General features: G+C 60.5%; 2 protein-coding genes across 3 annotated transcripts; both read left to right on the top strand.

The window, feature by feature from the left end:
• Positions 1-5,881: 5,881 nt before the first annotated feature.
• LTA (lymphotoxin alpha) lies at positions 5,882-7,412 on the top strand. Its single transcript, XM_039517063.1, has 4 exons — positions 5,882-6,034; positions 6,575-6,620; positions 6,751-6,816; positions 7,006-7,412. The coding sequence occupies exons 1-4, from the start codon at positions 5,882-5,884 to the stop codon at positions 7,410-7,412; spliced, it is 672 nt and encodes a 223-aa protein (XP_039372997.1).
• Positions 7,413-19,004: 11,592 nt separating this feature from the next.
• TNF (tumor necrosis factor) lies at positions 19,005-23,091 on the top strand. 2 transcript variants are annotated; one of them, XM_039517232.1, is made up of 4 exons: positions 19,005-19,595; positions 20,205-20,247; positions 20,666-20,725; positions 21,278-23,091. In XM_039517232.1, the coding sequence occupies exons 1-4, from the start codon at positions 19,416-19,418 to the stop codon at positions 21,712-21,714; spliced, it is 720 nt and encodes a 239-aa protein (XP_039373166.1). In that variant the 5' UTR covers positions 19,005-19,415; the 3' UTR covers positions 21,715-23,091. The 2 variants fall into 2 exon arrangements, with proteins under 2 accessions (XP_039373166.1, XP_039373165.1); XM_039517231.1 differs by having other exon boundaries at positions 20,663-20,725.
• The last annotated feature ends 3,807 nt before the right edge of the window (positions 23,092-26,898 follow it).

Genomic DNA, 26,898 nt, shown 5'->3' with positions numbered 1-26,898 from the left:
GACATGAGGGGGTCTGTGGGGGGGGGGAGGGGCGGGGGGTCTTCTCTGGGTGTGTGTGTGTGTGTGTGCTGGGTGTGTATGAGTTTGTATGCGTGGTGTGGTGTGTGCTCTGTGTGTGGTGTGTTCTCTCTGTGAGTCTTGTGTGTGTGTGCGTGCTCTGTGTCTGGTGTGGTGTGGTGCGGTATGTTCTGTGTGTGTGTGTGTGTGTGTGTGTGTTTTCTGGCTCTGTGTGTGGTGTGGTGTATTCTCTCTGTGTGCATCGGTTTGTGTGTGTGCTGGGTGTGTGGGAGTTTCAGTGCATGTTGTGTGGTGTGGTGTGTGGGGGCATGGTGTGTTCTCTCTGTGTGGTGTCTGTCTGTGGGGTGTGATGTGTTGTATGAGTTTGTGTGTGTGCTGTGTCGGTGTGTGGTGTGCTGTGGCCCTGTGTGTGTGTGTGTGCGCGCCTGGGGGGTGCGTGATTGTGTCTGAGATCATGTGTATGTGGTGGGGCTGTTGTGGGTCCCACCTGAGGGTGCCTGTAGAGCCGGGGGCGGAGGTGTAACTGGCTGGGAGGGGCTGGGAGGCCGGGTTGCCCCACCCAGACTCTCACACACACACACACACACACACACACAGCTCCAGACACGCACCCTGGGGCCCAGCCAAGGCCGAGTGGTTGGGACCTTGATTCAGCGTCTGCTCTGGTTACCCGGGGACCCCCCGGCCTCCGCCTCCCCTCACGGCCGGCTCTGGGGCAGGGCAGGGGGCTGGTTACCTGGGGACCCCCAGCCCCCCGCTTCCCCTCACGGCCGGCTCTGGGGTGGGGTGGGGGGCCGGTTACCTGGGGACCCCCGGCCTCCGCCTCCCCTCATGGCCGGCTCTGGGGGTGGGGCGGGGGGCTGGTTACACGGGGACCCCCAGACCCCGCTTCCCCTCACGGCCGGCTCTGGTTGGGGTGGGGGTGCTGGTTTTCCGGGGACCCCTGGCCCTGCACTGAGATGCGACTGGCTCTGGGGTGGGGCATAGGGGGCTGGTTACCTGGGGACCCCTCGCCCAGCGCTGAGATGCAGCTGGCTCTGGGGTGGGCCTGGGGGCGAGTTATACAGGGAGCCCCGAGACCCAGCCCTGACTGGGGTTTAATGATCCCTGGGCTCCCTTGTGACACTGGGGGTCCCAATGCCCCAAGGGGAGCATGGGGGGTCTGACCCCCAAAGAATGGGCTGTTGGAGCCACTGCGTCTCCCCAGCTGGGCCGTGGGACCCGCGTCTCGGGCTCGGGGTGCCAGGGTGCCCGGGCCTGGGCAGTGGCTCTCCTGGCGCCGCCTGCCGATTTCTGGACACTCGCGGCCTGGGACCAAACGAAAGGGGAAACAGCTTCCCCCGGACAGGAGGGCAGCAGCTCCCTACCTGACCTGTCACACACACCCCCCCCAAGCCGAAAGAGAACCCATGAGTCCTGGCTCCCAGCCCCCTGCTCTCACCCCTACGCCCCACCCTCCTCCCAGAGCTTGTAATAGGGTGCATGGGTGAGAAATCGATTTATCCCCAACACATTTACCTAACCCTCCATCCCCACACACCCGCCATCCCTCTATCCATCCATCCATCCATCCCCACATCCCTTCCATCCATCCATCCATCCCAACACAACCCCTGCATCCATCCATCCATCCACTCTATCCCTCCATCCCCACACACCCGCCATCCCTCTATCCATCCATCCATCCATCCCAACACAACCCCTCCATCCATCCATCCATCTCCACATCCCTTCCATCCATCCATCCATCCATCAAACCCCTCCCTACATCCAACCAACCCCACACAAACCCTCCATCCATCCATCCATCCAACCACACAATCCATCCCCTCCCTCCCTCCATCCATCCATCCCCACATCCCGTCCATCCATCCATCCATCCCAACACACACCCTGCATCCATCCATCCATCCACTCTATCCCTCCATCCCCACACACCCGCCATCCATCCATCCATCCCCACATCCCTCCATCCATCCATCCATCCCACACAACCCCTCCATCCATCCATCCATCTCCACATCCCTTCCATCCATCCATCCATCCATCCCTCCCTACAGCCATCCATCCATCCACACAACCCCTCCATCCATCCATCCATCCATCAAACCCCACTATCCATCCATCCATCCATCCATCCATCCATCCATCCCCACATCCCTTCCATCCATCCATCCATCCCAACACCACCCCTCCAACCAACCATCCACTCTATCGTTCCATCCCCACACACCCGCCATCCATCCATCCATCCATCCATCCCTCCTCCCTACATCCATCCATCCCCACAACCCCTCCATCCATCCATCCATCTCCACATCCTTCCATCCATCCATCCATCCATCCATCCATCCTTCCATCTATCCATCCATCCCAACACAACCCCTGCATCCATCCATCCACTCTATCCCTCCATCCCCACACACCCGCCATCCCTCTATCCATCCATCCATCCATCCCACATCCATCCATCCATCCATCCATCCCCACACAACCCATCCCTCTATCCATCCATCCATCCCACATCCCTTCCATCCATCCATCTATCCATCCATCCACTCTATCCCTCCATCCCCACACACCCGCCATCCCTCTATCCATCCATCCATCCATCCCCACATCCCTTCCATCCATCCATCCATCCCAACACAACCCCTCCATCCATCCATCCGCCATCCCTCTATCCATCCATCCATCCATCCCAACACAACCCCTCCCTCCATCCATCCATCTCCACATCCCTTCCATCCATCCATCCATCCATCAAACCCCTCCCTACATCCATCCATCCCCACATCCCTTCCATCCATCCAAACACAACCCCTGCATCCATCCATCCATCCACTCTATCCCTCCATCCCCACACACCCGCCATCCATCCATCCATCCATCAAAACCCTCCCTACATCCATCCATCCCCACACAACCCCTCCATCCATCCATCCATCTCCACATCCCTTCCATCCATCCATCCATCCATCCATCCATCAAACCCCTCCCTACAGCCATCCATCCCCACACACCCACCATCTATCCATCCATCAAACCCTACTATCCATCCCTCCATCCATCCATCCATCCATCCCCACATCCCTTCCATCTATCCATCCATCCATCCCAACACAACCCCTGCATCCATCCATCCACTCTATCCCTCCATCCCCACAGACCCTCCATCCATCCATCCATCCATCAAAACCTCCCTTCCATCCATCCATCCATCCATCACAACCCTCCATCCATCCATCCATCTCCACATCCCTTCCATCCATCCATCCATCCATCCCCACACAACCCCTCCATCCATCCATCCATCAAACCCCACTATCCATCCCCTCCATCCATCCATCCATCCATCCATCCCCACATCCCTTCCATCCATCCATCCATCCCAACACAACCCCCGCATCCATCCATCCATCCACTCTATCTTTCCATCCCCACACACCCGCCATCCATCCATCCATCAAAACCCTCCCTACATCCATCCATCCCCACACAACCCCTCCATCCATCCATCCATCTCCACATCCCTTCCATCCATCCATCCATCCATCCATCCATCCATCAAACCCCTCCCTACAGCCATCCATCCCCACACAACCCCTCCATCCATCCATCCATCCACTCTATCCCTCCATCCCCACACACCCGCCATCTATCCATCCATCCATCCCAACACAACCCCTGCATCCATCCATCCATCCACTCTATCCCTCCATCCCCACACACCCGCCATCCCTCTATCCATCCATCCATCCCCACATCCCTTCCATCCATCCCAACACAACCCCTGCATCCATCCATCCATCCACTCTATCCCTCCATCCCCACACACCCGCCATCCCTCTATCCATCCATCCATCCATCCCCACATCCCTTCCATCCATCCATCCCAACACAACCCCTGCATCCATCCATCCATCCACTCTATCCCTCCATCCCCACACACCCGCCATCCCTCTATCCATCCATCCATCCATCCCCACATCCCTTCCATCCATCCATCCATCCCAACACAACCCCTGCATCCATCCATCCATCCACTCTATCCCTCCATCCCCACACACCCGCCATCTATCCATCCATCCATCCCCACATCCCTTCCATCCATCCATCCATCCCAACACAACCCCTCCATCCATCCATCCATCTCCACATCCCTTCCATCCATCCATCCATCCATCCATCCATCAAACCCCTCCCTACAGCCATCCATCCCCACACAACCCCTCCATCCATCCATCCATCAAACCCCACTATCCATCCCCTCCATCCATCCATCCATCCATCCCCACATCCCTTCCATCCATCCATCCATCCCAACACAACCCCTGCATCCATCCATCCATCCACTCTATCCCTCCATCCCCACACACCCGCCATCCATCCATCCATCAAAACCCTCCCTACATCCATCCATCCCCACACAACCCCTCCATCCATCCATCCATCTCCACATCCCTTCCATCCATCCATCCATCCATCAAACCCCTCCCTACAGCCATCCATCCCCACACAACCCCTCCATCCATCCATCCATCAAACCCCACTATCCATCCCCTCCATCCATCCATCCATCCATCCCCACATCCCTTCCATCCATCCATCCATCCCAACACAACCCCTGCATCCATCCATCCATCCACTCTATCCCTCCATCCCCACACACCCGCCATCCCTCTATCCATCCATCCATCCATCCCAACACAACCCCTCCATCCATCCATCCATCTCCACATCCCTTCCATCCATCCATCCATCCATCCATCCATCCATCCAACCCCACAAAACATCCATCCATCCATCCAAAAACAACCCATCCATCCATCCATCCATCCACTCTATCCCTCCATCCCCACACACCCGCCATCCATCCATCCATCCATCAAAACCCTCCCTACATCCATCCATCCCCACACACCCGCCATCCCTCCATCCATCTCCACATCCCTTCCATCCATCCATCCATCCATCAAACCCCTCCCTACAGCCATCCATCCCCACACACCCGCCATCCCTCCATCCATCCCCTCCATCCATTCCGACACAACCCCTGCATCCATCCATCCCCACGCAACCCCTCCATCTATCCATCCATCCCGACACCCCCTCCCTCCCTCCATCTATCCACACACACACCCTCCCATCCACATCCACCCCATCTATCTATCTATCTATCTATCCCCACACACCCCCTCTATCTATCTATCTATCTATCTATCTATCTATCTATCTATCTATCCCCAGCCACCCCCTCTATCTATCTATCTATCCCCACCCCCCCTCTATCTATCTATCTATCTATCCCCACACACCCCCTCTATCTATCTATCTATCTATCTATCCCCACACACACCCTCTATCTATCTATCTATCCCCACACACCCCCTCTATCTATCTATCTATCTATCTATCTATCTATCTATCTATCTATCTATCTATCTATAGCCAGCCACCCCCTCTATCTATCTATCTATCCCAGCCACCCCCTCTATCTATCTATCTATCTATCTATCTATCTATCTATCTATCCCCACACACACCCTCTATCTATCTATCTATCCCTCCCTCCAGGTCTCCACCCGCTGTCTGTGAGTCTGAGGCCTGGGGCCAGAGGACGTGAATCAGTCTCTCTCTCTCTCTGTTTCTGCCTCTCTTGCGAGGTTACATCCGCGCCTGTTCCCCGAACGCCGGGGTTCCCCAGTGACCTCAGCTTGCCTGAGGCCTCCTTCCCCTATAAAGAGCCGAGCCAGGCAGCTGCCTCATCACAGGCTCCTCCGGCCGCCTTGCCTCAGCCACACGCTCTGCCGGCTCTGCTCTCCCCGCCAGCCCCCTGGCTCCCAGCTCAGCCCCCCCAGCCATGCAGCCCCAGTCAGAGCAGGCCGGGCCCCTCCTGCTGCAGCTGGGGCCGCAGAGCCGCAGGGATCTCTGCTGGCACCTGCTTCGTGGCACCTGCTTCCTCCTGCTGGGGGCGCTGCTGGGCACCGTGCTGTACGGGTACTCCCAGAGACAGGTGCGGGCAGGGGCTGCGGATCGGGAGTGAGGGGCACCGGCAGGGCTGGGCTGGCAGGGGCTGCGGGTCGGGAGTGAGGGGCACCGACAGAGCTGGGGGGGGCAGGGCTGGGCTGGAAGGGGCTGCAGGTTGGGAGTGAGGGGCACCGGCAGAACTGGGGGGGGGGCAGGGCTGGGCCGGCAGGGGCTGCGGGTCGGGAGTGAGGGGCACCGGCAGAGCTGGGGGCAGGGCTGGGCTGGCAGGGGCTGCAGGTCGGGAGTGAGGGGCACTGGCAGAGCTGGGGCAGGGCTGGGCTGGCAGGGGCTGCGGGTCGGGAGTGAGGCAGAGCTGGGGGCAGGGCTGGGCTGGCAGGGGCTGCGGGTCGGGAGTGAGGGGCACCGGCAGAGCTGGGGGGGGCAGGGCTGGGCTGGCAGGGGCTGCGGGTCGGGAATGAGGGGCACCGGCAGAGCTGGGGGGGCAGGGCTGGGCTGGCAGGGGCTGCGGGTCGGGAGTGAGGGGCACCGGCAGAGCTCCATCATAATATTCCCCCCTCATTTGCAGGTGGAAGATGAGGCTGGAGGGGGGGTCAGAGGCTCTGCAGACGCCGGTAAGTCACACGCCCCGCCCGCCCCAGGCCAACCCCAGACTGGACTCTTGTCTGGACTCCATTGCAGGGAACCCAGGCGTCCGGCTCTCGGCCATGGCAATGACTCGTCTCTCTCTCTCTCTCCCCGCAGCCGCCCCCTGGCCCGCCCTGGGGCACCGCGCCGACCGGCCCCCGGCGCCCGCCGCCCATCTCGTCGGTGAGTCGCTGCCCTTGGGGGCCGCCCCCTCCCTCGCTCTGCGCCGCCCCCTGCTGGCGGAGGCCGGAATCGGGCCGCGCTGCGGGTGCCGCTGAGAACAGGGGTAGAAACAATGCCCCGATGTCTGGTTTGTCTCTGAGCCCTTCGGCCGCTGGTTTAACCCCCCCCCTTTCTCTGCCCCCCCCGCAGGGCACCCCGGCCCCTCCGGCGCGCGGCTCCGCTGGCGAAGCGACGTCGACGCCTCCTTCACCCGGGGCGGCTTCCGCCTGGCCAACGACTCGCTGGTGGTGCCGGCCTCCGGGCTGTATTTCGTCTACTTCCAGGCCTCCTTCCTGGGGGCCGCCTGCCCCGCGGGGGCCGAGCCCCTGGTCCTGGCGCACCGCGTGCTGCTCTTCTCCGACACCTACCCCCGCCACGTGCCCATCCTGAGCGCCCACAAAACGGCCTGCCCCGGCGCGGGGCCCTGGTACCGCTCCCTCCACCAGGGGGCGGCCTTCGCCCTGCACCGGGGGGACCGGCTCTCCACCCAGACCGAGGGGGAGGCCCATCTGCTGGCCGGCCAGGGCACGCTGGCCTTCGGGGCGTTCGCCCTGTGACCGGCTGCGGGCTTCGGGGGTGGGCTGGAGCGGCTGGGCCGGTGCGGGGGGGTCACTTTCCTGTACCCCCAAACGAGCAGGGTGCCCTCATTGGTGGGGCACCCTGGGATCAGTGCTCTGCGGTGTGGGGCCGGAGGTGTAAGACCAGCCCTGGGGTTGCAGAGGAGCCTCAAAATATTGTGGGGTTCCAGTTAATGCACCCCCAGATTTTCTGCACACGCACAGGCCCCGTTTAATGCTCTGGGTGCACTAGGACTTGGGGGGATTTTAACAGCAGCACCATTAATGGGGAATCCTCAGAATACTTTGGCAGTCAGCTGTACCCCTAAATTATTGGGGTGCCCTCAATTTTAGTTTATAGGCTGCTCTGCCATGTTGGGGTGACTGGATTAACCCCACCCCCAGTGGAAGGGAGAAACAGCTGAATTTTGGAGGGGTTCAGGCTTAGACCCCACAAATTTATTGGGGGTCCCCTTTGATTTAATTAAGCGGTGGAGCTGAGATTTGGGATGTAAGTGAGATTTTGGGGGACGGAGGCTATTTTCTTGCAGCTGTTCCCCTTCAAAAGTGGGGCCACAGTGACACTGATTGGGGGGAAATGCAGAGCTATTTTGGGGGTTCAGGGAATAGACACCCCCAAGTTATAGGGGTGCCCCTTGCTAGGTGATCATAATGTCCTCCTGGATTTGGGGGTGTGGGTGAATTGAACACCCCACACGTTGTTAGAGAGAGAACTTCTGGGTGCAGCTTTTTCGGGGCCCCCCACAGCACCCCAAAAATGTGTTTTCATCCAAAGCTCCCCCTCTTGGCGCTGGGGCAGCACCACTGACAGGAGACCTGCCTGAGAGTTTTCAGGGGGCAGGTGACCCCCCCCCCCAAGTTACTGGGGTACATCTCTGTTCCTGGGGGTGCCCAGGGCCCCACCCCCAGCAGGGGGCTGTGGATCAGGGAAATGGGGGGCGGGGGAGGCAGAGCTATTTATTTATGGAGCTGTGTTGTAAATTATTTATTTATGATGGGGAGCAGCTGGGGGGGGCAGGGTCCCCTCTTGCCCCCCCCCACTAATGTATTTATTTATGGCCTGTCAGTGAATTAAAGCTGGAATTGTGCCTGGTCTCCCTGGTGGTTTCATCTCGTTTCTCTGCGCCCGAAGGGTTCAAATCCCCTCCCCCGCTCGCACCCCACAAATGGTGAGGGGGGCTGGGGGGAGGGGCTTGTAAAGGGGGGGGTGGATCTGACTGGCTCAGCTGGGACACACCTCCCCAGTGGGCGGGGCTCCCTCAGGTTAGGACACACCCCCTAAATGGGAGGGAGGGGCTCCCTGACTGGCACAGCCCCCCAAAGGGGGGAGGGGCTCCCCTGGGCTGGGACAGCCCCCAGCTGTGACAAGCTCAAGGTCGTCCTAATGGGCAGCGCTTTAGTTTGGGACACCCCCCCCCGGACGCCTGGGTTCTCCACCCCACTGTGCCTCAGTTTCCCCACTGGTGCAATGACGCCGAGCGCCTCGGGAAGGTGCTGAGGCCAGACTGGGTCAGACCAAAGGTCCGTCCAGCCCCGTGCCCTGTCAGCCGACAGGTGCCCCCGAGGGAATGAACAGACCAGGGCAGTTATCAAGTGATCCATCCCCTGTCGCCCACTCCCAGCGTCTGGCGAACAGGCCGGGGCCACCGTCCCTGCCAGCCTGGCTACCAGCCATCGATGGACCCGTCCTCCACGAACATCTCTAGCTCGTCTTTGAACCCTGTTCTAGTCTTGGCCTTGGCGCCGTCCTGTGGCAAGGAGTTCCCCAGGTTAACGGTGCCTTGGGGGGTGTTAAACCTGCTGCCGGTTAATCTCATTGGGTGCCCCCTAGTTCGTGCATGAGGAGGGGTGAATGACGCCCTCCTCCGCCCCGACGCCCCCTTGTGGCTGAGCCTGGGCGTGAGCTCTCAGGTGCCCCTTCCCGGTGCTGCCCCCCCCCCCCGGGACTCAGGGGGCTCCCGCTTTGTGACCCCCCCCGGCAGGTCACTCTATCGTACCCCCTCCCGGGGTCTCAAACCCCCACCAGACCCGCTGGTGCCCGGCCCAGCCCCAGCACGTGGGCCCCCCCCTCGGGTTTGACCAGCCCAAGCAGCCTTCACCCCCCCGGGGCAGCAACTGACCCCCTGTGACGAAGTGGGACTGTTTGCACTGGGGGCTGGGAATGCTGGGGGCAGGCCCCTAAGTATCTAGCAAAGCAGAAGGCCGAATGCCTGACACTCTGTCTCCTAGCAACTGAGGGCCGGGCCCCTCCCTGCAAAGGTGCATCTAAAGGTGTTGGAGACAAAGGGGTCAGGTGACCTCCTGGCCCGGGAGAGAAGCTGGGCAGAGAGGAGGGGCTGGAGGGGGTTGGGCAGACTGGGGCTGGCTGGGAACAGAGGGGAAGCAGGGAGGAAGGGCTCTGATCCCCGAGGGGGCGGGGGGGGCTGTGAGGCCCCCCAGGATGGACCTAACCGGGGGGATCTGGTTATCTGGGCCTGCAAGACCTGTGCTGGCCTGTGTCCTGTCGGCTAAATAAACCTTCTGCTTTACTGGCTGGCTGAGAGTCCTGGGGAATCGGCAGGGAGCCCGGGGGTGCAGGGCCTGACTCCCCCACACTCCGCGACAACTGGTGGCAGCGGTGGGATCGGCACCCTGCAGTAAGTGACTGGGGAGCCGTAAAACGAAGGGGCGATTCACCCCTGGGAGAGTGTGGCCAGAGAGCAGGACTTTGCAGTAACAGGGTCCCCCAGGGGATCACAGCGAGCGATCCCCGGGGCGGAGGAGTCTGCAGCTCGACCCTGGCAGAGAGGGGGTGACCTCAAGGACTGGCACACTAGGGGTCCCCCTGGAACCCGTGGGGAGCGGCGAGCACCCCGGCCTGCGAGCGGCCAGCAGGAAGATGTATTCCCAGAAGCGTAAGTGTGAGCTGGTGGAGCTGTGCAAGCAGAGGGGGCTGCGCCATGGGAAGCTCACCAAGGCCCAGCTGATTGCCCGGCTGGAGGAGAGAGATCGCAGGGATGAACCGGTCCCTGTCTCTGAGGGAAGCAGCCGGGCAGATGCAGCACAGGCTCCAGTGTCTGTACCCGCTGGGAGTGGTCAGCCGGCCGCTGAGGGCTCCCCGAGACCTCCCACCCCTAGGCCTAGGGGGAGGGGGAGGAGGAACCCAGCTACCGAGGGCACCGTGACCCCCCTGGCCAGCAGGGGATCCTCCCGGCAAAGCTCACCCCCCAGCAGGGAATCGTCCCGGTGACGCTCATCCGTGGAGCGCCAGCGGCTGGACTGGGAGAGAGAGATACAACGGAGAGAGCTGGAGGATCGTAGGGAACAGAGGGAACATGAGGCGCGACAGAGGGAACATGAGGCGCGACAGAGGGAGCAGGAACGGGCGGAGAAAGAGCGACAGCGTCACCATGAGCTGGCCCTGGCGAGGCTGGGGGGCAGCAGGCCCCTGGCGGCGGTGAGTGAAGGGGGGGCCAGGACTGTGCGGAGCTTTGATAAGTCCATCCTGGCCCAGCGTAAGGAGGGGGAGGACATGGGTGACTTCCTGGATGCCTTTGAGACGGCCTGCGAGCTGCACCAGGTGGATCCTGTGGACAGGCTCCGGGTTCTCACCCCCTTACTGGACCCCAAGGCCGTGGCATTGTACGGCCGGCTGGGGGAGGAGGAGAAAGGGGACTACGACCCATCCAAGCAGGCCCTGCTGCGCGAGTTTGGGCTGACCCCGGAGATGTGCCGGGAGAGGTTCCGGAGTCAGGATAAAACCCCTGAGGTCTCCTATCTGCAACTAGCCGTCCGCATGGAGGGGTACGCCAGCAAGTGGGCAGATGGGCCCAGACGCCGGGGGACCTGGTTAAACTGCTGGTCCTGGAGCAGCTGTATGAGCGGTGCCCATCCGACCTGAGGCTGTGGTTGAGGGACCAAGAGACATGCCAGCGGGGGGGGCGATGCATGGGATGACTATGTGAAGGGGGGTGGGGAGGAGGGGCCCAGCCAGAAGAGGCCAGGCCGATGCAGAGAGAGAGAGAGAGACCACCCAAAGGGGGAATCGGGAGAGCCCCCTCCCAAGGGGAACGGCCAGCGCCAGGGACAACCGCCCGATTCGAGGGGACCAACGGGACATGGGCTGCTATCACTGTGGCCAGAAGGGCCACCTGCGGTCCCAGTGCCCCAAACTCCCGGACAAACTGAGCAGACCAACCCCCCACCGGGTTAACTGGGTAGAGACCCAGCCGGATGAGGGGCAGCGTTCGCAGGAAAGGGGGGCGGGCCGCGTACCCCCTGCGAAGGAGGGAGGGGGGCCCCGGGTCGACCCCTCCGAGGGGCTGGATGCTCCCAGCCCTGAGTTTTGGGTTTACAGGGTGGGCACGGGGCTGCCCCTCCGGAGCGAGTGCCTTGTTCCCCTGGAGGTAGACGGGAAGGAGGCCACTGGGTAATGGGACATGGGCGCAGAGGTGACGCTGGCCCGGCCGCAGGTGGTGGGCTCAGATCGGATGGTGCCCAACACCTACCTGAACCTGAGGGGTGTGAGCAGGACCCCATTCAAGGTGCCTGTCGCGAGGGTACACCTAAAGTGGGGGGACAAGGAGGGCCCCAAGGACGTGGGGGTGCACCCACATTTGCCCACGGAGGTGTTAATGGGGGGGGACCTCGAGGACTGGCCAAGTAACACCCAGGGTACCCTGGCCGTGAACCGTAGTCAGGGTCGGCGCAGGGCTCTGCACCCTGACACCGGGGCAGGCACTCTGCCCGGGGCACCGGACCCTGACCCGGTGGGGAGGGGACGCCCCGGGACAGGGCTCAGAGAGGCTGTGGGCCCAGACCTAGCCGGGGAGAGAGAGCAGATCCCCGCCCCTGCCCCAGCGGCTGAGTACCAGGCCGCGGTGCGGGAAGACCCCTCCTTGCGGAGGATAAGGAACCTGGCCAGCCTCGGGGGGGACAGACCATGGGGGGAGGTGGCCGGAAAAGGTTCCTGTGGGAGAAGGGGCTCCTGTACCGAGAATGGGCTCCCCCAGGGAAGATGGAGTCAGGGGGGATCAGGAGGCAGCTGGTGGTACCCCAGGAGTATCGCCGCCAGCTGCTGTGCCAGGCCCATGACATTCCCCCCTCTGGGCACCAGGGAGCCTGGCGTACCCAGCAGCGGCTGCTGCAGAACTATTACTGGCCTGGGGTCTTTGCCCATGTCCGGCCGCTCCTGTAACCCCTGCCAGAGGGGGGGGAAGGCCCGGGACAGGGGGGAGATGGCTGTAAGGTCCTTGCCCCGCCCCGAGGAGCCTGTCCAGAGGGGGGCCAGGGTCAGAAGGGGGGCTCTGAACCGAGAGAATCCGAATCACAGCCCCCCAGACTGGAACGTGGGGAGAAGGCCCCAGCCCCGCGTGCACCCCAGGGGTACTGGGGTGGGGAAAGGGTGCAGGCGGCATAAGGCTTCCCCCCTGCAACCTGCAGGTGCCCTCGAGTCCCCCCGACCTACAGGGGGGCCGGAAACTGGAATGACCTGGGGTAACTCTTCCCCCATCACTGGGGGGACCCTGGGGCAGCCAAGGGAATGCAGGTGGGTTCGAACTTCCCCAGGTCACTGGCTGGAGGGACCCCGCTCAGTTCGGTCGAAGGGGGGAGGTGTGATGAAGTGGGACTGTTTGTACTGGGGGCTGGGAATGCTGTGTTGGTGCCTCAGTGTCCCCTATGCAGTTCTTAAGTATCTAGGTGGTGGGATCAGGGTGTGTGATTGCTGCAGAGCAAAGGGCCAGTGCACCTAAATGCCTGACACTCTGTCTCCTAGCAACTGATGGCCGGGCCCCTCCCTGCAAAGGTGCATCTAAAGGTGTTGGAGACAAAGGGGTCAGGTGACCTCCTGGCCCGGGGAAGAAGCTGAGCAGAGAGGAGGGGCCGGAGGGGGTTGGCAGACTGGAGCTGGCTGGGGAAAGGGGGGAGGCAGGGAGACCGGGCTCTGATCCCTGAGGGGGGCTGGGGGGCCCCAAGATGGAGCTAACCGGGGGGATCCTGTTATCTGTGCCTGCAAGACCTGTGCTGGACTGTGTTCCTGTCGTCTAAATAAACCTTCTGCTTTCCTGGCTGGCTGAGAGTCCTGGGGAATCGCAGGGAGCCCGGGGGTGCAGGGCCTGGCGCCCCCACACTCCGTGACACGCCCCCCTCGGCTTCCCACCAGGCTCCGTAATCCGGGGAGGCCCAGGGCTTCCTCCCCCCGTCCGGAGCACCCCCTCGTGCCCCCCACGCCAGGGCATGACAGCAGCTCCCTCCCGCCAGCCCCATCGTCTCTATCTCTCGGCCTCGGGAGCGAATCTCGCCGGGGCTCTTGGGAAACCTCCCGGGGGTTTTACGGCATTTTCCATTTTCAGTTCCTCGCCCGGGCTCCGGCGCTGGCGCAGGGCCAGTTTCGGCTGGATGGTTTCGCAAAGGTTCCCTCACCCGCCGGTGCCCTCCCGGACCAGCCGGCGCGGCCCGGACCCCAACGTGCCCTCCCGGACCAGCCGGCGCGGCCCGGACCCCGACGTGCCCTCCCGGACCAGCCGGCGCGCCCGGACTTCGACGTGCCCTCCCGGACCAGCCGGCGCGGCGGACCCCGACGCGTGCCCTCCCGGACCAGCCGGCGCGGCCCGGACCCAGCGTGCCCTCCTGGACCAGCCGGGCGCGCCCGGACCCGACGTGCCCTCCCGGACCAGCCGGCGCGGCCCGGACCCCGACGTGCCCGCCCGGACCAGCCGGCCCGGCCCCGACCCTGACGGGGCCGCCGGGACCCGCCGGCGCGGCCCGGACCCCGACGTGCCCTCCCGGACCGGCCGGCGTGGCCCGGACCCCGGCGTGCCCTCCCGGACCCGCCGGGCGAGGCCCGGACCCGGCGGTGCCCTCCTGGACCCGGCGGCGCCCGGACTTCGCGGTGCCCTCCTGGTCCGGCCGGCGAGGGCCGGACCCCGGCGGTGCCCTCCTGGACCGGCCGGCGCGGCCCGGACCCCGGCGGTGCCCTCCTGGACCGGCCGGCGCGGCCCGGACCCCGGCGGTGCCCTCCTGGACCGGCCGGGCGCCGGACTCGGCGGTGCCCTCCTGACCGGCCGCGGCGCCCGACCCCGGCGGTGCCCTCCTGACCGGCCGGCGTGGCCCGGACCCCGGCGGTGCCCTCCTGGACCGGCCGGCGAGGCCCGGACCCCGGCGGTGGCCTCCTGGACCGGCCGGCGCGGCCCGGACAGCGGTGCCTCCTGACCGGCAGCGGCGCGCCCGGACCCGGCGGTGGCCTCCTGACCGGCCGGCGCGGCGGACAGCGGTGGCCTCCTGACCGCCGGCGCGCCCGGACCCGGCGGTGGCCTCCTGGACCGCCGGCGCGGCCCGACCCGGCGGTGCCTCCTGACCGGCCGGGCGCGCCCGGACTTCGGCGGTGGCCTCCTGGACCGCCGGGCGCGCCCGACCCCCGGCGGTGCCCTCCTGACCGGCCGGCGCGCCCGGACCCCGGGCGTGCCCTCCTGACCGGCCGGCGCGGCCCGGACCCTGGCGTGCCCTCCTGGACCGGCCGGCGAGGCCCGGACCCTGACGTGCCCTCCTGGACTGGCCGGTGCGGCCCGGACCCCGGCGGTGCCCTCTTGGACCAGCCGGCAAGGCCCAGACCCTGGCAGTGCCCTCTTGGACCGGCCGGCGAGGCCCGGACCCCGCCGGATGGATGGATGGATGGATGGAGGAGTGGGGGGGGGGAGGGGATGGATGGATGGGGTGTCTGGCGAGGGCTGGATGGAGGGATGGATGGATGGATGGAGGTGTCTGGCAATGGATGGATGGATGGGGATGGATGGATGGATGGAAGAGTGGGGAGTGGATGGATGGATGGATGGGGTGTCTGGCAATGGATGGAGGGAGGGAGGGATGGATGGATGGATGGAGGAGTGGGGGGGGAGTAGATGGATGGATGGATGGGGTGTCTGGCAATGGATGGAGGGAGGGAGGGATGGATGGATGGATGGGGTGTCTGGCGATGGATGGAGGGAGGGAGGGATGGATGGATGGGGTGTCTGGCGATGGATGGAGGGACGGAGGGATGGATGGGGTGTCTGGAGATGGCTGGAGGGACGGTGGGATGGATGGATGGATGGATGGGGTGTCTGGAGATGGATGGAGGGATGGATGGATGGAGGGAGGGAGGGATGGATGGATGGATGGGGTGTCTGGAGATGGATGGAGGGACAGAGGGATGGATGGATGGATGGGGTGTCTGGCGATGGATGGAGGGACGGAGGGATGGATGGATGGGGTGTCTGGCGATGGATGGAGGGATGGAGGGATGGATGGGGTGTCTGGCGATGGATGGAGGGAGGGAGGGATGGATGGATGGGGTGTCTGGCGATGGATGGAGGGAGGGAGGGATGGATGGATGGGGTGTCTGGCGATGGATGGATGGATGGATGGGGTGTCTGGAGATGGATGGAGGGACGGAGGGATGGATGGATGGATGGATGGATGGGGTGTCTGGAGATGGATGGAGGGATGGATGGATGGGGTGTCTGGAGATGGATGGAGGGACGGAGGGATGGATGGATGGGGTGTCTGGCGATGGATGGAGGGACGGAGGGATGGATGGATGGGGTGTCTGGCGATGGATGGATGGAGGGATGGATGGATGGGGTGTCTGGCAATGGATGGAGGGATGGAGGGATGGATGGAGGAGTGGGGGGGGAGTGGATGGATGGATGGGGTGTCTGGCGATGGATGGATGGATGGATGGGGTGTCTGACGATGGATGGAGGGATGGATGGATGGATGGGGTGTCTGGAGATGGAGAGATGGAGGGGTGTGTAGATGGCTCGCTAGCTAGAAGAGGGGCGTGGGGGTGGCTAGCGCTGTCTGTCCGACTGACGGGGTAGGGGGCAGGGGCGCCGTGGGGCCGGGATCCCCCAGGGCAAAGACAAACCACCCAGGAACCCCGGAGCCGAGTCCTGCCGTTCCCCAGCGCGGCCAGCAGGGGGCAGCTCAGGCTCAGCTTTGGCAAAGAGACGGATCCAGCCGGGGCCTGGTTCCAGGCCGGCTCCGCCCTGCGCTCGGCCCCATTGCAAGGGGGGCTCCCCCCTAGGGGGCGCCGGCTCCCCCCGTCCCCAGGGGACCGGCTGGCTCAGAGGGGTGGGGAATGGGGCAGGGGCCTGTCCCCTCTAGGGGGCGCCGGCTCCCCCCGTCCCCAGGGGACCGGCTGGCTCAGGGGGGTGGGAATGGGGCAGGGACTGGCTGGCTCAGAGGGGTGGGAATGGGGCAGGGACTGGCTGGCTCAGGGGGGCGGGAATGGGGCAGGGACTGGCTGGCTCAGAGGGGTGGGGAATGGGGCAGGGGCCTGTCCCCTCTAGGGGGCGCCAGCTCCCCCCGGCCCCAGGGCGGGGACTGGCTGGCTCAGGGGGGGTGGGAATGGGGCAGGGACTGGCTGGCTCGGGGGGGGTGGGAATGGGGCAGGGACTGGCTGGCTCGGGGGGGCGGGAGTGGGACCCCCCCCGGCCCCGGGACGAGGCAGAACCAAAACCGAAGCGCAGCCCGAAAGGCCGTTTTCACTTTGCCTCCTGGCGGTGGAAGCGAAAGCAGAAGAAAGTGGCTGAAAACTCCATGTCGGACTCTTGCTTCACGAGGCCTGAACTTTCAGGCGCTCGGATTTTCCCGTGTGGTGGGAGGCTGGGCCGGGGGGAGGGACTTGGGAAACAGCCCCCCCCAAACCCTGATCCCTCCGGATCCCACCGCTGCCCCCCAGCTTCTGACTGTGTCTCCAGTTGTTCACTCACTAGCTCGGCCTGTTGCTGGATCACTTCGGGGACCGGGGTAGGGGCGTCTATACCCCAAACTCTGCTCCCACCCTACACTCCCCCCCAAGTCTGACCCCCTCCCTATCCAGCTGTTACATTGGGGGACTCGCCATCCCACAGTCCCCCCGTCTCTGATCACACACACCCCAACATTTTTTTTGCTGGTGCTAAAATTTAAGCCCCCAAATAATGACCCCCCCGGCTTGGGGTGGGGGTCAGAGGAGCGACCTAGATGCAGCCCCTCACCCCTAATGGCTTTGTCCCCCCCACACCTGACAGGCCCCCCCAGATTTGCTGACACTAAGATCTGAGCTTCCTAAGCTCCCCCAGGGGAGGGCGAGGTGGTGAGACGCCCGCCAAAGGCATTTCGACTTCCCACCCTGTCGTGGGGTTTAGGGGTCCCCACTACAGAGCCCCCCGGATAACCCCGTGGGGAGACCCTGGCTCCCAGAGCGGCTGTGGGTTAGATCCAGCCAGTCTCAGCTCTAGGGCTGGGGGGGTCTGGTGGGTTCCCCCCGAGCTGATCAGCCCCAGATTCATCACAGGTACACACACACCCACACACACAGAGATCCACACACACCCCTACCTACACACACCTGCACAACTACACACACACACAACTACACACAACTAGACACTCACAGAGCTACACACAGACCCACACACAACTACACACACATAGCTGCACACACACACAGACCTACACACACACACACACACCACTACACACACACCTGCACAACTACACACACACACAACTACACACAACTAGACACTCACAGAGCTACACACAGACCCACACACAACTACACACACACAGCTGCACACACACACAGACCTACACACACACCTGCACAACTACACACACACACAACTAGACACTCACAGAGCTACACACAGACCCACACACAACTACACACACATAGTTGCACACACACACAGACCCATGCACAACTACACACACACACACACACACACACACAAAGAGTCACACACCACTACACAAACACACACAATCGCACACACACAATTGTACACAAAGTGACCCACACACAACCACACACACACACAGACCCACACACAATTGGACACAGAGAGATCTAGACACACACAAACACAACTACACACAGAGAGACTCACACACAACTAGCCACACAGTGACCCACACAACTACACACACATACAGACCCACGCACAACTAGTCACACACCCAGCGATCCATGCACAACTACACACACACATGCACAGACCCACATACAAGACACCCATGGCGACTCACACAACCGCGTACACACACAACTACACACAGCACACAACCAGACAGGCACTCACAACAGGACACAGACACACACACCCCCCACACCCTTCTCAAGGCCCCTCACTCTCACCCCTTTCCCACTCCAGCCAGCCCCCCCCACGCCTGACCCCCCAAGTCACCGTCTGCCCCCCTGACAGAGACGCCCAGGTGCCAGGTCCCAGCGCGGCGGCGTGGGAGGTGGGGACCCCGGTATCCCCAGGGGGCTCCCCCCACCCTCTCCAGAGCTGGATTCACACCTCCCCACTCCCCAAAAACCACAGTTCCAGCCGCTGCTCCTGCTTCTGCTTTTGACGCCTTCTATTTTCGGCTTTTTCCTCTTCCCGCCTTTCGCCATCGCAGACTCTCGTCTTTCCTTCCTTCTCTGTGGGCGGCAGCTTCGGAGCTCGAAAATTTCCTCCCGTGTCATGGGGGAGGCGGCTGGGCGGATCCGAAGCGCAGGCAGGAGGCGTATAAATAGGAGCCGACGCCTCGAGGCTGCCACGCTTCTCCACTCATCAATCACCCCAGGACAAGAGCTGCCGGCCACGCAAAGGGGAAGGAAACTGAGGCACGACCGAGCTCCACGCCGGGGAAACTGACTAGACTCAGAGGGTGAAATCTGCTCCCATTCGTCGCTCCGCTCCAGGGAAATCACCTCGATTCGCCTTCTGAAATCGGCTCAATTCACCCGGCAGCTCAGGTGAAATTCCCCACGTTCGCCTGTTTCACAGCCGAATTCGTGCCGTGGAATCGGCTGAATTTGCCCAGGGAAACCAGCTAAATTCACCCCTTTGATCCGGGGAAATCGGCTCCATCCGCCTGCCGGCGTCACTGAAATCCCGGGAATTCGCCCAGTGCCAGCTGCTAACTTCGCCCAGCGAGAAACTAACCCTGGAGATCCCTGCCCGGAGCCCAGCCAAACCCACGGCCATGAGCACCGAAAGTCTGGTCTGCGACATCGAGAAGGGGGGCGTTATCGTGGTGCGGGAGTCGAGACCCACCGACGGGCGCTGGAAATGCCTCAGCATCTGCTCCTTCCTGCTGCTGGTGGGCGCCACGGCCGTCTTCGCCCTGCTGCATTTCAGAAACGGGGGGCCCTTGGTCAGCCAGGTGAGTCGCGACGCCGGGGTGCGGGCGTAACCCCCCAAGCCAGGGAGCCCGACGCGCTCTGTGGCCACCCGCCGCCGATTGTGTGTCTGCTGGAGTGTGTCTTTGTCTGTGGGTGGCTTTCAGCTCCCTGCCTGTGGCTCTGATGTGTGCGTGTGCGGTTTGTCCGCACGTGTGCGGCTCGGACGCTTGTGTGCATGCATGTGTGTCCTCGTGGCCGAGGGCGTTTGGGGGGTTTTACCACACAATTGCAGTCTGGCCTGCGTGGAGTTGTGTGTCTCTTTGTAGTTCTCTGCCCGTTGGCCTGCGAAAGTGTCGGTTATGGGTTTTGCGTGTCTGTCTTTCCAGGTGTGTTTTGCCTAGACGCCGTGTATCTATCTGGCGACTGTGTTTTGTCTGGGGGTGTGTTTTGTGCTGTCTGTATTTCTCATTTCACTCGCATGTGTCTGGCTCCCTGGGCTCTGTTTTGTCTCGCCTGCTGCCTGTGCCGTGTGTAATGATGTGAGCGGCTCTGCTTCTTGCAGGGTGTGGTACACACAGCACCCGACACACACTCCGGCTTTGACTCTGTAACCTCTGTACTCAACTCTCCTCTCTCTCTCTCTTTGCCAGGATCCCAAAGAACCCAGGAGTTCGGGCCACACACAACAACTTAGTAAGTATTTCCCAAGCTTTATTTTCCAACATTAGCCTCTAAGCCGAATCTCCCCGCCCCGGATGAAATTCCTCTTGCCAGATTTACCACAGATCTAATTACTGGCCCTCAATCGTCTTCCCAAAAGGGCCAGCAAATTACAACTGGTCTCCATAGTTCTGTCCCGTTGCCTGACTCGAGATGCCTCCGGGTTTTTTCCGAGGCTGCCGGCTCGGGATTTCCCCGTGAAATCACAGTCATTGACGGTGTTTCGAATCTGAGGTGGTGAAAGGGAACAGAACGGACAGTGCTGCTGGCCCCTTTGGGAAAACATCACCCTGCCCATCTCAGCTCGCTCTGGCCACATCTGGGAAGTGTGGGGAGGGCAGGTGAACCAGGGAAGATCTGTCTGACCGTCCATTTGTTCTTTCTGAAGCAGGTCCTATGACGATGAAGTTGCAAGCCCAGTCGCTGAAAAAGCCAGCTGCCCACGTCGTAGGTAAGAGGAATTTACAGCTGAGATGGGGGAGGGTTTGAGGAACTGGGCCCTACGTGGGTGGAGGGGATGCTTGTGGTTGGGGGTTTCTATGTCTGAGGCAGGCAACAGACAAACAAACACTTCCACAAAGACACACTCATCCACAAGCACACATTTCCACAGCCACCGGGGCACATCTGCTCATAGACGGAAACGCAGAGGGGAAGGGCCCTGTCTTTCAGGGTGATGGAGGTTACGTGGACGTTGTAGGCCGAAGTCCAGGAGAAGCCGGACAGGAGGGGTTTCAGTCCCTCTAGGGTTTGGCCTAGTGTTGTCAAGGATTAGACACGCCATCACTGGATTGAGTCGTAGGCCAAAGCCTGGGTAGATTGACTACAGGGGAGAGACTAGGGTTAGGACCAAGAGTTATCATTTTGGGGGATGATGTAGGCCAAAGCCTGGGTAGACTGATCATGGGGGACAATCCAGGTAGGGTTTGACCACTCATGGCTGGATCATAGGGAATAATCCTGCTGGGTTTTGACCACGTCTGTCTTCTTCTGTCCCTCCCAGCATCCAGTGACTCCAAAGAGCTGATCTGGACTGACAAAGTGGCGCACACCATGATGCAGAACGGGATGACGCTGGTAAACAATAAATTGGTGGTCCCGTCCGACGGCCTCTACTTCATCTACTCCCAGGTGGTCTTCAAGGGAGACAAATGTCCGGAGGAGTCCATTCCTCTCCAGCATACCATCTTTCGCTACTCCGTCGAGTACCCAGAAAACGTTCCCTTGCTGATGGCCATCAAGTCGTTCTGCGAGGGGTCCAAGGCCGCCGAGAATAAGGAGGGGGTGTGGTTCGAGTCCATCTACCAAGGAGCTGTCTTCCAGTTGATGAAAGGCGACGAGATCTCCTCTGAAATCGACTCGGCCCAATATTTAGATCTGGACAGCAATGGGCAGGTGTATTTTGGGGTGATCGCATTGGAATTAGGAGCTCCCCAATAATGATCCACTGTCTTCTGTCCTTGGCCAACGCATCCTGCATCCTTGGTCAACCCACCATCTTCCATCCTCGGTCAACTCTTCAATCCTTCTACCCAACTGGCGTCCAAAGCCGAGACTACCACCCGCATCCCACCACATCAAACTGACTATCAGAGATGATCAGAAGCCCTCTCTGGACGTCCTTTATGCCTCTCTGCCAATCTGTCCCATGTGCCCACCTCTAGGGACCAGACAATCTCTCTAGACTTGGCCTGTCTGTGGTGGTCAGGATGGGGCATTGGGTTGCATCTTGGTAGAACAAAACAAGAACCGGGTCAGAGCCACTGACCTACAAAAATGTTGTGTTAACTAATATTGTATTATTTTTATGGTTATTATGGCTAATTATTGTGGCTAATAATTTATTTATTTATGTATTTATATTTATTGGGGTTAACGAAGCTGTGCTGGTGCACAGAGAGATTTTTGTGTGTGTTGTACACACCTATGACAACTATAGGCCATTGTGCGTGTGTGTGTGTCCGTCCACAAATTCTAAGATTCTATATACACATCAGAAGGGGGTAGTGGGTGTGTCTACACATAGACCCACAAAACCGCAGGCAATGTTTGTGTGTTTGTATCACACAGCTGCAGATAATAGACAGTTTTCTGTACACACACACACACACACACACACACGGATGTTGCCTGTGGGTGTTTGACCCAAACCCACACCAATTTTTGGCAATTCTGGGAGTTTGTGTGTTTACAAAACACCCAGATTTTCAGAGTGTGTGTGTGTGTGTGTGTGACAAAGTCTTCTTTCCAACAAAAGAGCCATCCTCCAAATCAGGCTGGCGGCGGGTGTGACATTGTGTTACTCTTTGACCTGAGCAGCGACACAACCTCACCCCAACCTGCCCTGTTGCTGAGAGGGCTTTGTGGTGGCTGGACTACGCCCTGGCCCCCTCGGTACGGATTCGGTGTAGGGTCCCTGTACGTATACGGTGTATACATGACCCTAGCTGGCTATATGGACGTACATTACACACAGCCAGGACTCCTGGGTTCTCTCCCGGCTCTGGGAGGGGAGTGGGGTCCAGTGGTTAGAGCAGGGGGGGCCGGGGGCCAGGACTCCTGGCTCACTCAAGGGAATGATGTTCTCATTGTGAGGGGCAGAGATATTTGTATCTGAGATACAGTTTCCTGTCGAATCCCTGATCTCACGTCTCTTCGGGGATTTCAGTCGTTTTACGTTTTATGTTAAAATGTCCCGCGCTGGGGGTGGGGCTCCCGCGTCTAACCTGGCGAAGGTTTGCCGGGCCGAATCGCTCGCCACTCCTGGGTTTCTCATGTGTGTTGTGGTTTATTTTATTTATTGTGGTTATTTATTGTGCGTTTATTCCACTGTGCGGGGAGGGGAGGGGCGGGGGCGGGGGAGGGGAGCTGTTTGCCTTTGTTTGAACCGGCCTGTGAACCAGGCCAACCAATAAACCTTGGAAATGGAGATTTGAATTGTGTCTCTTTCAGGCTGACTGGGGGAGGGGCAGCTCGGTGGGTTGAGGCTTCGGCCTGCTAACCCCAGGGCTGTGAGTTCAATCCTTGAGGGGCCGCTTAAGGAAACGCTGTCCGGGGATTGGCCCTGCTTTGAGCAGGGGGCTGGACTAGATGCCTCCCGAGGCCCCTTCCAACCCTGATCGTCTAGGATTCACCTAGCGCGGTATCTGGCCTCTCCCATATCTCACAAATGGCTTCCTCTGCCCAACAACCCCTGCTCCCTGCTATGCTCCAATGTCGTCCCTGGAGAAGAGACACAGAGCAGGGGGCTTCCTTGCTCTCCATGTCCCTCTCCTCCTTGACATTCAGCTTAACTTCAGTACCCACAAGATCGAGGTCTCTTCCAGTCCTATGATTCTAAGATAATGGAGCAAATAATCAACCAATCAATTTGCAGACATTTAAGAACATAAGAACGGCCGTACCGGGTCCGACCAAAGGTCCATCCAGCCCAGTATCTGTCTACTGACAGTGGCCAATGCCAGGTGCCCCAGAGGGAGTGAACCTAACAGGCAATGATCAAGTGATCTCTCTCCTGCCATCCATCTCCATCCTCTGACAAACAGAGGCTAGGGACACCATTCCTTACCCATCCTGGCTAATAGCCATTTATGGACTTCACCACCATGAATTTATCCAGTCCCCTTTTAAACACTGTTATAGTCCAGCCTTCACAACCTCCTCAGGCAGGGAGTTCCACAAGTTGACTGTGCGCGTGAAGAAGAACTTCCTTTTATTTGTTTTAAACCTGCTGCCTATTAATTTCATTTGGTGGCTCCTAGTTCTTGTATTATAGGAATAAATAAATAACTTTTCCTTATCCACTTTCTCCACATCACTCATGATTTTATATACCTCTATCATGTCCCCCCTTAGTCTCCTCTTTTCCAAGCTGAAGAGTCCTAGCCTCTTTAATCTCTCCTCAGCTGGGACCCTCTCCAAACCCCTAATCATTTTAGTTGCTGTTCTCTGAACCTTTTCTAGTGCCAGTAGATCTTTTTGGAGGTGAGGAGACCACATCTGTACACAGTATTCGAGATGTGGGCGTACCATGGATTTATATAAGGGCAATAATATATTCTCAGTCTTATTCTCTATCCCCTTTTTAATGATTCCTAACATCCTGTTTGCTTTTTTGACCGCCTCTGCACACTGCGTGGACATCTTCAGAGAACTATCCCCATAGTAAGGCGCTAAGTAAGAATCAGCAAGGATTTGTCAAGAACAAATTGTGTCAAACCAACTGTGATGCAGTGGGGGGGTTTCTTGGGGGTCTCTGTGTTTCCCAGGGGGTTGCATGCAGGGGCGTGGGACTCAGTGTCCCCGGGTGTTACGGGTTTAACGAGGGGAGGGGAGGGGGGTTCGTTGGACACAGGACCGGAGGGGGACTCGGGACCCCGGCCGATGGCCTGGAGGATGGAGACCCCAGCGACTGGGGACCCAGAGGCCCAGCTCAGGAGTCGCAGCCGGTTCTGGCCAGTGGGGGACAATGGGCTGCGGGGAGAGGGGCCCGGGGACCTGACCAGCCAGTTCCAGCCAGAGGGGGGCTGGGAGGTGAGGAGACCCAGGCCTGCCTGTTTACCACCCTGTTTCCCTGGAGAGAAGCCAGTGGACGGGGGGGCTTGGGGCCAGGGTATTGGAGGCCCAGCTGGGAGCAGGGGGGCTCGGGGCTGGGGGGGGGGCAGGCAGAGCCCCCCTGGCTGCAGGGGGACTGGGATGTGCTGGGCTGAGGGAGGCCAGGCCTGAGGCCGGAGAGTTTCCTGTGCTGGGTTCAACCCTCAATAAACCTCCTGTGTTACGCTGGGGGAGTCGCTCCGGGCTAGAGAACAGGGCGGGGGGGGATCGTCCCCTTCGGGGGTGAGGAGGCCTGGGGGGCCCAGAGCGAGGGGACTCCCTGGGGGGGCCCACGGCAGAGACAGACGTGCTGAGGCTCCGGGAGGTGGAGGGGCCTGACCCCGAGAGAGAGGGGCCCCCCGAGAAGGGCTGTCGCACTGCCAGGGCCCCCCCCCACGGACCGCACGGGCCACGCGTGGGCACCATCTGTGAGTCCGTGACACCAACACAATAACTTTCTTTGGCAGGTAACAGGCCTGGGGGGGGGTAGATGTGGTAGAACTCGACTTTACTAAGGCTTTTGCTAATGTGTCACACGAGCTCCTCATGAACAAACGAGGGGACATGCAACCTCGACGGAGCTACTAGAAGGTGGGTGCAAAACTGAACGTAAGAACGGCCAGACTGGGTCCATCCAGCCCAGTGTCCTGTCTGCCGACAGTGGCCAATGCCAGGTGCCCCAGAGGGAGTGAACCTAACAGGCAATGATCAAGTGATCCATCCCGTTGGCTGCTCCCAGCTTCTGGCAGAGGCCGGAGCCACCATCCCTGCCCGGCCTGGCTACTAGCCACCGATGGACCCGTCCTCCAGGAATCTCTCCAGCTCCCCTTTGAACCCCGTTCTAGTCGTGGCCTTCACAGCCCCCTCTGGCGAGGAGTCCCCCAGACTGGCTGTGTGTCGTGTGAAGAAATACGTCCTTCTGTTTGTGTGAAACCTGCCGCCTGGTCATTTCATTGGGTGGCTCCTAGTTCTCATGTTCTGAGGGGTAAATAACACGTCCTGATTCACTGTCTCCACACCCGGCATGAGTCTATGGACCCCTGTCATATCCCCCCCCTTAGTCGTCTCTTTTCCAAACTGGCTGGAAAACCGCTCCCAGAGAGCAGCTCTCAGCCGTTCCCAGTCAGGCTGGAAGTGGGGGCCCGCGGGGATCAGTTCTGGGTCCGGTTCTCTGCAATATCTTCCTCAGTGATTGACCTAATGGCACAGAGCGTCCACTGATCGTGTGGGGCCGATGCCAAGCTGGGGGGTTGCGGGTGCTTTGGAGGGGAGGGTTAAAATTCAAACTGATCTGGACAAACGAGAAATGGTCTGAAGTTACTAGGATGAAATTCAATCAGGACAATGCAAAGGGCTCCACGTCGGAAGCCCCCATCAGTTGCACACAGACTGGGCAGTGACCCCCCAGGAAGGGGCTGCGGACGGGGCTGGGGGTCAGAGTGGACCAAGCGCGAAATATGAGCCAACAGTGTAACAAAAAAAGCGGCCGTGCTTCTGGGCTGTGTGACGTTATTGAGATAAACTGGGACCATATAGAACATGGGTTGCAACCAAGGTCCTGTAGTGGCACCAAATCTTAGGTAAAGGGGGTCATCTGAGGTGTCCAAGACCAGGTTCTGGGTTGCTGGTTATGATTGTGCTGCCTGTGTGCATGTGTCATTTTGTAGTTGAAGTTATGAGATTTGGCTCTAGACTGTCTGTATTTCAAATCTGTGCTGTGCTGCTCGGTGACACCCCAGACAAGCTGGTGTTAGCTCTGCCCGGCCTGCTTGATGGCCCATTAAGGACCATCAGCTACACAACTGACCCATGGAGAGAAGGCAGACATGCCTTGTGACTCAGCAAAGTGCAGGGACTGGCCCATGTGACTCCAGACTCCATTTTGCTGTTAAGCCTAAGGCTGATGCCTCATCTCCATCTTGTCTTCAATCCTGCTTCTTACCTCTGGAGGGACTTTGCTGCAAACTGAAGCTCTACACCAGGGACTGAGGACCCATCCCAGCGGGGGATGTTCCAGAGACTTGATTTGAA

The sequence above is a fragment of the Mauremys reevesii genome, unplaced genomic scaffold (genome assembly GCF_016161935.1).
Source record: "Mauremys reevesii isolate NIE-2019 unplaced genomic scaffold, ASM1616193v1 Contig1, whole genome shotgun sequence".
Classification (NCBI taxonomy): Eukaryota; Metazoa; Chordata; order Testudines; family Geoemydidae; genus Mauremys; species Mauremys reevesii.
Note: the sequence above shows the minus strand (reverse complement) of the source record. Positions and strands in the feature narration are given on the sequence as shown.

What these genes read in the sequence shown, in the direction of transcription:
- LTA (XM_039517063.1), top strand. Translation starts at nt 5,882, where the DNA reads ATGCAGCCCCAGTCAGAGCAGGCCGGGCCCCTCCTGCTGCAGCTGGGG. An exon ending in ACGGGTACTCCCAGAGACAG is followed by an intron (nt 6,035 to 6,574) that starts GTGCGGGCAGGG and finishes CCTCATTTGCAG; the next exon opens with GTGGAAGATGAGGCTGGAGG. An exon ending in CAGAGGCTCTGCAGACGCCG is followed by an intron (nt 6,621 to 6,750) that starts GTAAGTCACACG and finishes CTCTCCCCGCAG; the next exon opens with CCGCCCCCTGGCCCGCCCTG.
- TNF (XM_039517231.1), top strand. Translation starts at nt 19,416, where the DNA reads ATGAGCACCGAAAGTCTGGTCTGCGACATCGAGAAGGGGGGCGTTATC. An exon ending in GGGGGCCCTTGGTCAGCCAG is followed by an intron (nt 19,596 to 20,204) that starts GTGAGTCGCGAC and finishes TCTCTTTGCCAG; the next exon opens with GATCCCAAAGAACCCAGGAG. An exon ending in GGGCCACACACAACAACTTA is followed by an intron (nt 20,248 to 20,662) that starts GTAAGTATTTCC and finishes TTCTTTCTGAAG; the next exon opens with CAGGTCCTATGACGATGAAG.